Consider the following 9,168-nt stretch of genomic DNA (forward strand, 5'->3'; position numbering starts at 1 on the left):
ATGCAGGACCTCGAAACTTGGAGCTTGACTTTCACCATGGGCTCTGCTGTGCGGTGGCCTCCTGCTTTGAAGAAGGCCCTAAACTGCAACGATGCATTGCCGCGGACAAGGTTCAACCATAGATCCATGGTTGGCTCGGAGAGAGAAATAAAGAGAGAGATTATAGCGAAAGAGAGCTTGAAGACGTATGGGTGAAAGCATGAAGTAGGGTTTTATTTATAGTTTTTTAGACTGTTCCGATCAGGTCAGAAATTAGAGGAAACTTTTCGATTCCTGCTTGGTTTCGGACAATTGCCTGTGCTAACGGTCTTTTTCAGTTAGATTCCTGCTTGGTTTCAAAAAATCACCTGCGCTAACGGTCTTTTCCAGTTCGATTCCTACTTGCTTTCGGAATCGAAATGCCACGCCTACGCCAACGGCTTTCGATACCATCACGCTTTCAAGGCTTTCAGGTGTCTTACTTATGATTCGAATTCTCGCTCACCTAGAAGAAATAATATCATGGAGTGCTCGTTGCAAGGATCAACATGGATTCTGTTTCAAGGTAGAAGCCTCTAATACATGTTCTGATACTCGAAGATATGTAAATTAGCTGATTAGACTTTTATGCGAAATTGAAAACACTTTTGACATACTCCCAGGATCAGCTAGGAATGAGCTTATAATGATAGATGAGTAGGGATGGCAAAATATGACCCGATTCGCCAATCCGACCCGTGTTCGACCCGCCATAAACAGGTTTGGGTTTGGCCTAAACAGGTTCGGGTCGTAAACAGGTCGACCCGTTTAACCTGTTTATTAATTGGGTCGAATACGGATTTTAGATGTCTAACCCATTTAACCCGTTGGCAGGTTAAACAGGTCTAAACAGGTTAAACGGGTCAAACGGATCTAAACAGGTCTAAACAGGTTAAACGGGTCTAAACAGGTCTAAACAGATCGGGTTGGGCAGGTTAAACAGGTCGGGTTGGGCAGATTAAACAGGTCTAAACAGGTTAAACGGATCAGGTTGGGCAAACAGGTTAAACAGGTCGGGTCAAGTTGGATAAACAGGTTACCTGTTTATTAAACAGGTTAAACGGATCGGATCGGGTTACCTATTTAATAAACAGGTCAGGTTCAGGTTGTAATTTCTGACCTGTTTAATAAACAGATCGGGTTCAGATTTATGATTTTCTGACCCGACCTGCATGTGACCCGACCCGTTTATGATCCGACCCGACCCGATTGCCACCCCTGATGACCAATGGGACACGTGGAAAAAGAAAATTCAAATATGCCAAAAAGAAACAACTATTTTAAACTCAAATATCAATACAAGACCAGAAAATTATTTTTTTAAAATTCCGTAAACAGTTAAAAAAACCTGCTTGTACACATAGCGGCTTCAGCAAATCATGCCTTTATTACCATAACTTATTTCTCATTATAATAGTTACTTAGTTCAATAACATGGCCCATAATCATATTCTAAAGCGAGTTGGTCAATTGTTGACCGTATAAATAACAGCAGTCGTTACTGTTATAGTAGCCAATAATAATTTTGGAAGAGCCCAGTATGTGGGAGTACATCTATATTGAAACCTTGGATATCATTCCATCTAGTAATTGAGCACAAAAGCTTCAGGTCAAAGTGAGTAAAGACCCATCACCATCTGTCCTGTTCATGGGCTAGAAAGGTCAAACAATCATCGATCGAACAACCTGACAGGATAGATCACCTGAATTATCATCATGATCTCATCAGTACAATCATCAGATCATCATGCAAACGGCTTTTATGAAAACCATGTGACACAGGTGGAGGAGCCAGAGGCCATCAGTCTCAGATAACAAGGCTGAGCCTAGGGCATCTAGCCCACATAATCCGAGCAAGTTCAAACAAGTGGAGCAGTTTGAGACAGCATAGCGCATGGCCAGGTGATCCCAGTCTCTCCCACTACAGGAGAGGAAGGCATGCAGAATCTGTATACAAAGACTATAATTTCCTCTTTCTCCAGCTACTGATTGATGAAAAGTGGCCCATGGATGGAGGACAGGACAGCCATGATGATTTGATCCATCATACAAAAGAATCCCACTATCATCACCCAGTTCATGGTTCTCTGAGAGGTTTTCTCCTTTCCCGTATGCTATGGCAGCAGCAAAGCTTCTTAAAAGCACAAAAACACTATTGAAATGCAGCCTTCACAAAGACTAAACTAGAAAGAACCGAAAAAGATCCCCAATATCTTGTGAAATGACAATGCACACCTCTTGAAATGCAGTATTTTATTTTCAGTTGTCACAACCTAAGAACATATGCCAGAAAATGGCAAGTTTATTGTCTCTGGACCTCAGACTAGTTAAAGCTGCTCAAAGGCTCACGAATTGCGGGCGAACTTACATTCCTGTGAGCTACCCAAAGCTGTTGCAAAGGTCCCAAGTATCTGAGAGAGCGATGTACCAGTCTCTCGAATCCTCCACCATTAGAAGATGGACTTGAACCATGGAACCTGTGTTTCTCAGCCACTCCGGTAAGCACCATGATGAACTTGCTAAAGATTGATGTTATTTTATTTTTGACTCCTGCATCACTCAATTTCTAAGGCAACTGAAAGTCAAGTGAACTGCAGGAGCAGGTGATAATCTGTAGAGTTGTATCTTCTGGCTGTGACTAACATGGTCACGTCAAAGAACTAACTAGGAAGCTAGCGGAGAAAATGAGATGTTGCTAGTGTTTTCGACCGTCAAGCCTCCAAACCTGCAAGCTTCTTTGGACTCTCTTGAACTGGTAGATAAGTAGAGAAGCAGAAAAATGCATCCAACTCGAAGAAAGTAGCAACTCCAGTCAGCAGTAACCTTTCACAACCCTGGGATAACATCAAGATTCAGAAATGGTGGTTCATAGACATCCAAAGGCTGCAAGATGGTGAAGGGCTTCTCTTGTCCTCTGTCTCAGGTGTAATGGGAGGTTTTCTGTCACATATTCCAATTTTTTGCCCAATTTTTAAGCAAACATACATAAAAAAAAACCAAAGCAGCAGAGATGATACGGGCAGGGAAGGTGGTATGTGTAAATAACTACAGTAGGAAGCATCACAGAAGCCTTCTCTGGAGGATTAGAGCAAAAAATTAAGAGAGCCATAAGGAAAGGAAGCAAACAAAGGGCGGTCAAGTTTCAGTACGATCCGTTGGGTAATGTCCTCAACTTTGATGATGGATGCTCTAATTTAAGAGTAGCAAATGTAGTCCTCAGCAAGAAAACTCAGGAACATGGATTACATGGAAATTCAGAATGTGATTATGTTCCAAGGAAAAATTGGCATTTGACATAGTTCTTCTATTTTCTCTTCCTCTTTTTTCTTCCTATTCTTCGTTCTTCCATCATCTAAGTGGTTGTCAACTTGGTACCTTCCACCTTATAATTTCCTTATGCTCATCACTTTAGTCTGTAGGAAACCTAAATGTTGTTCCCTGTACTGGTATTTACTCTCTTATAATTAAGCAAGTTGCATATCTTTTGCCTAGCTGAACATGCACAACTTTTTCCTTTCACTCTGTAGAGCATTTAGAGATTCTTGTCTTTGCCATCAGATCAGCTCCATGACAGAGGCTCAAAAGGAACATTTCTGAAGAGCATTTTAAGGCCCAAAAGGCAGTTTCTCTTCCGTCAGCTTGAACTGCAGCAACTGAGGAAACAATAGCGAAAACAAAGAAGAAAAGATCACATCTGCCTAGCCCACCCATTCTCTCTCTCTCTCCCTCCCTCCCTCCCTCCCTTCCCCCCCCCCCCCCCCCCCCCCCGCCTCTTGCCATCTCCTCTTCTCTTATGCTGCCCTCTCTCTCGTCTTGCACTCTCTTAGAGCAGCCACTTCCCTTCTCTTCCCTCATCTTCTCCTCCTCTTTCCTTCCTCCCCCACCTGCGCACCTGCCCCCCAATATGTATGTACATGGATACATCCATAAACACATACATGCGCATATGAACACACATCTATAAACACATACATGCACATATGAACACATGCATGCATGCATGCATACATACATACACGAATACATACATGAATGCATGCATGCATGCATGCTTTTTCAGCTAGTATATTTAGGTTCAAAACATGTACTTGCTCGTTACCAAAAGAAAAACATGTGCTTGCTCCATTCTAGTGAATCATATATTAAAACAAAACTATGCAATAGTTGAATTACCATCTTGAGAATTAAAGGTTTTCGTTTCTTATCTTCTATCTGAAGAACTTGTTCTGGCAAACTACAAATAGAAGCTAGCATCTCAGTCACGAAAGAAAGATTAATTGGCTTCATATCATCTAGACTTGTATACAGAGTTGTTTACTTCCTTTACATCAAGCAAAATGTGTTCTTGGCATTGATTTCTACATATTCAAATGTGATAGGCACATTGTTTTGCATCAGTAACAGTACCCCAGTCACTTCCTAATTTTCTAATCTTAAGTGATGTAGCTGATTGTAGAGGACTTGCTAGAGCATGAATTACCCATTGTCTAGCAAATAAAATTTTTGTACTATATAATGATAATAGAATGAACTACACTCCTGCATCTGTTAGTTAAATCATACCTACTATTTACTATTCAGACTTCACAACCGGACTCAAAAAAAAAAATCAAATAGGTATTTCCCAAATCAAATGATTTTTCTTCTTTCAGTTTGAACAAAGGACATTGACACAAAACTAAAACAATCAACAAGCGATCAAACATCTTCACACAAATTAATTAGTAACAGATAGATATTACAATACACAAGACCATGCAATCCAAGGTTAGCCGTACCGACGTACCGGTGCAGTCCGGTACCGGTATGGTACCGGTACCGAACCAAGCCTAACCGGTACCGTACTGAAAGTGCCACAGCGCGTGGCACTTAGCGTGTGACTTTAGCTACGCGCTGTCTCCCATGAAGAACACCCCGTACTGGTGTGAAACGAGCCGGTTCAACAGACCTTGATGCAATCCATAAACTTAGCATCCAGAAACTAAACTCAAGATTTCCACAAATTAAGAGGGAAAAGCAAGATTCATATTGATATCACTATGTGCCATGAAAAGGCTAATTTACTAAAAACCTACACCATTAAGTTATTTAGAATTTAAATTCAAATAAGCAACTAAAAATAGCCTATACAAAGCTATTCACATGATGCTTCAATCCTCTAATGTATTATCCTGACACATATAATACTAGAGAAACTTACCTGCTTGCCAACATAGAAAACTTCTGTAGGTTCGAATGGCTAGGTATTCAAGCATTGCAATAGATAAGTTGTGATGCACGGATCAGCAGCCTACTTGTCATGTTGGTTTTGAGACCATAACAGTATCTTCAGCAAGTTCAGAACTTCTCCTTCTGTCATTTAACAAAACTATAATTGATACTTGATACTGATTATTGTTTATATAGTCAGAGAGGTAGAAAACATTAAAGTAGAAAAGGCTTGAACATGAACAAACAGAAACAGAAGAGAAATATTTGCTTGACATGATCCCTAAGGTACGTCAAGGACCAGCGTGTATAGATTAGGACAGTCATAGTGAAGAAAAAGCATTGAAACAAGTGACCTCTTATAATAGTAAGGAGTCTAAGGACAGTATCCAGCTTGACAGATCTCAGATTCTAACAGGATCTAGAATTAAAGCATTTGCAGGGTAACTTTGTTCAGCTGCAAGCTTGTGATCAATTATTAGAAATTTTCATGTGAACATATTTGGTCATTGGTAGGAATAAGCAATCGATATCATGGTTTTCCTGCAGACAATCCTGCTTTTACCCATCTGATGGTGTTAATCACAAAATAATAGAAAGTGTCAGACATTATAAGCTTTAATGCTCAAGCTAAAGTGTGCATATGGACATAAAGATATAAATCTTGATAACCTACTTAGGCAAAAGAAATCAAGGCCTGAATGATATACATACCAAGATCCTGCCTTAACAAAATGTTGCTACATGCCTGCTAACATCTCCATCAACTTTATGATCCCTCATTGCTCACTGGGGCTCAATCCCCTTGAGATCTTCTGTAGCTTCTCATTCTTGCACTGGAATTGATCTGTCAATACCTTCTTCTATTTCATGTTTTTCCAGTTTTTGGGGCTACCCATGGACTGGCTAGTTTTCAAGTACAGAGCAGGGTTGCTTTGGAGGTGGAAACAATGCACTTGCTAGGACTTAATTCATGTCCTGTGGACTCCCTCTTACAGGCTTTCGGGTTTTCTTTTGTTTTTTTCATGCAATTCCCACTTCTTGGAATGGCAGAGCCTCCTGAGTACAGATAGTAAAAAAGGAAAGTGATCATTAATCTAGTCATAATGCCAGACCAGAAAGATGATGTGACACTCCAATAACATCTCATCGAGGCCCATGGTAAATTAGTTCAAGAACATCTGCAGCAGAGAATGAACCACAGAACCAGTGACTGCATACTTGCAACCATACAGACATATACCATCAAGCAAGTGCTTCAAATTGGAAAGAGAACCAACAGAATAACTTAATTAACGGACTCAATCTTGCAAGCAGCTAGTGCCTATCAGGAATACTCAACCCTATGGATCCAACAGAGTTTGGAACTTTACTCGCCTTTTGATGCTACCAAATCTGTCATAGCCTATGCCAATCTTACTGTGCACCAGCTTGAGAGCCAAATCAGCATTCCCTGCCTTCCTCAGAGCGTTGATCATAATTGTTCGAACTCTCCCTGGAATCTCACGGCCTCTATCCACAATTCCATCAGCCAGCTTGCAAGCATGCCTGAACCGGCCAGCCTTACACAACACATTAATCATATCTTCATGTGCCGTCTCCGGAATTACTCCCACTGGGGCTAATTCATCCAGTACTTTGCAAGCCAATGCAAACTTCCCTGAGAGACAAAGTCCTGTCGAAAAGGCCCTAAAAGCTGCATCAGTTGGAGTGATACCCTTATCAATCATTGTGTTCCACAGCTTTATCGCCTCCTCATTTTTATGCTTTCTGAACAATGCATCAATGACTATGGTGTAAGTGTAAACTGTTTGATCACAGCCCTCTTTCTCCATTTTGTTAAATAATGCACAAGCTTCATCAATCCTCCCTGATTTACCAAATGCATCTATAAGGGCATTGTAGCAGTATGAGTCACGAACAAGCCCCTTCTCCACCATCTCACTGAAGAGCTTCTTGGCTTCATCAACCATCCCAGCTTTCCCAAACCCATCAATAAGACTAGAATAGAATATGGCATTCACTGGCACAGCACTCTCTTTACAAAAGTTAAACCACTCCATTGCCTTCTCCAGCTTCCCAGCCTTGCACAGGCAATTGACAACCACTCCATAAGTGACTTCATCTGGTGTAAATCCATCATTTTTCATCCTATCAAAGATCACCATTGCCTGGCCCTCATTACCATTCTTGGCAAATGAATCGATGAGTGCAGTATAGATAGCCACATTGCCCCTGCAGCCTCTTCGAACCATGCTTTCCAATACGGCCAATCCCTCAAAGGACTTCCCGTCCTTGCAAAGTCCACCGATCACCAAGCTGTAAGCATGAGGAGGGATCTCCAATCCCCTCTCTTCCATCTCGTGATAGAGGGCCAAGCATTCATAGAACCGACCCTCGGAATAGTGGCACTGGATCAGAGTGAGATACGTGATCTTATCCGGCGCAAGATCTTTCCTTTGTTGCATTTCTTCGAACTTCTGGACCGCCTTTTGTGTCTTTCCCACCTTGCCGTACCCTTTGATCAGAGTGTTATAGGAGACAGCATCGGGACGGACGTCTCCTTGGGTCTCCATGGCCTCGAACACTTTCTCGGCGGAATCCACGAAGGCGGCGTTCACGAGGCCATCCATCAAACAGTTGTAGCTCACCAGGGATGGCTCGACACCGCCCTCCTTCATACGGCGCCAAACCCAGAGCAGCTCCTCCACCATGCCGAGCGACCCGAGGGTGCGGATAAGGGAGGCGGCGGCGGGCGGGGTGAAGCGAAGCTCCGCCCGGTCCCGGATCTCGGCCACCAGCTCCCGTATTTCGTGGGATTCGGCGGGGGTCAAGGAGGAGAGGGCGTCGATGAGGGAGATGTAGGAGTCGAGATTGTGGCCGGGATAGTTCTTCTGACGGGCGGCCCAGCGGAAGAAGCGGAGGGACGCGGCGGGGTGGCGGCGGAGGTCAGGGTGGCGGAGGACGGCAGAGACGAAGGCGGGAGGGAGGCGGAGGAGGAAGCGGCGGCAGAAGGCGTCGAGGGAGGGCTCGAGTGAGGGGGGAGGCGGGTCGAGGACAAGGGAGACGACGCGTGCGAGCCAGGGAGAGGGGGGAAGCGGGGTGTCGTCGGGGCGGCGGCGGGCGAGGTCGGATACGTCAAGGTAAGGGTCGATCCACTCGGGAGGGGGAAGGGGGGAGGGGGCAGCGGACAGGCGGCGAACGGAGGCCGGAAGAGGAGAAGGGCTTGGCGTTCCGCCGCCGCCGCCGCCGCCATGGGAGGACGGGTGGGTAGAAATTGTTTGGATTCGGAGGAGGGAGGAGGACAAGCGGGCGAGTCGAAGGGATGAAGGGGATCGCTTCAGCGTCCTTCGCATCGCGAGAGGAACTGGTGAGGCGGCGAACCTTGCTTCTCTATATATTTCTTGTGTGTCCAGTTAGATTAGCCACTGTCTTTATCATCACCATCATCATCATCATCATCATCATAATAATAATAATTACTATTATTATTATTATAAATATAATAATAACAATAATAATAAATATAAATATAAATTATATTATTATAATAATAATTCTTTATTTTTGTTGTTGTTGTTATTTTGCCCTTTATATGTACTCCCACCTTCAAATTTAGAGTAGACCTTGGATTCGAGTGAAGTATGTAAGTCTTAATGTATATATATGATTTATTTATTTCTATTATAATTTTATTGTTATTTTTATCATATTGTGCGCTCATGAGAATTTAAAGATTGTAAGTTTTTATAGGATTATTTGATGTCCACTAAAATGTTTATCCTAATACAAATTGGTGTCATATCTTGCATTTGGGAATATAACAAAGGAAAACCAGAGTTATTCCACTCGTGACCAGGTTGGGTATTCCGTCATAACAATTGCTATCAAACATTGGTTTCTTGAATTTTATTCTTTTGATTCATACTTGTTTTGAAACTG

The 9,168-nt window shown here is 42.8% G+C and overlaps 1 protein-coding gene across 1 annotated transcript; it reads right to left on the reverse strand.

Annotated features, from left to right (window-relative positions):
- Positions 1 to 175: 175 nt before the first annotated feature.
- Positions 176 to 8,611, reverse strand: LOC103699260 (Pentatricopeptide repeat (PPR-like) superfamily protein). The gene is made up of 4 exons (XM_088703092.1): positions 6,604 to 8,611; positions 5,941 to 6,285; positions 5,219 to 5,370; positions 176 to 2,958 (listed from the first exon to the last, which is right to left on the reverse strand). Exons 1-2 carry the CDS (start codon positions 8,580 to 8,582, stop codon positions 6,219 to 6,221), a joined length of 2,046 nt encoding a protein of 681 aa, XP_088559218.1. The 5' UTR covers positions 8,583 to 8,611; the 3' UTR covers positions 176 to 2,958; positions 5,219 to 5,370; positions 5,941 to 6,218.
- Positions 8,612 to 9,168: the final 557 nt, after the last annotated feature.

This window comes from Phoenix dactylifera, chromosome 8, assembly GCF_051530095.1.
Source record: "Phoenix dactylifera cultivar Ajwa chromosome 8, Ajwa_hap1_PhDact_Kaust_v1.1, whole genome shotgun sequence".
Classification (NCBI taxonomy): domain Eukaryota; kingdom Viridiplantae; phylum Streptophyta; class Magnoliopsida; order Arecales; family Arecaceae; genus Phoenix; species Phoenix dactylifera.

Excerpts from the sequence above, each read along its gene's own strand:
- LOC103699260 (XM_088703092.1), bottom strand. The coding sequence starts at position 8,582 with ATGCGAAGGACGCTGAAGCGATCCCCTTCATCCCTTCGACTCGCCCGC. Across the intron at positions 6,286-6,603 it reads AGATTTGGTAGCATCAAAAG|GAGGCTCTGCCATTCCAAGA; the intron begins GCGAGTAAAGTT and ends ATCTGTACTCAG.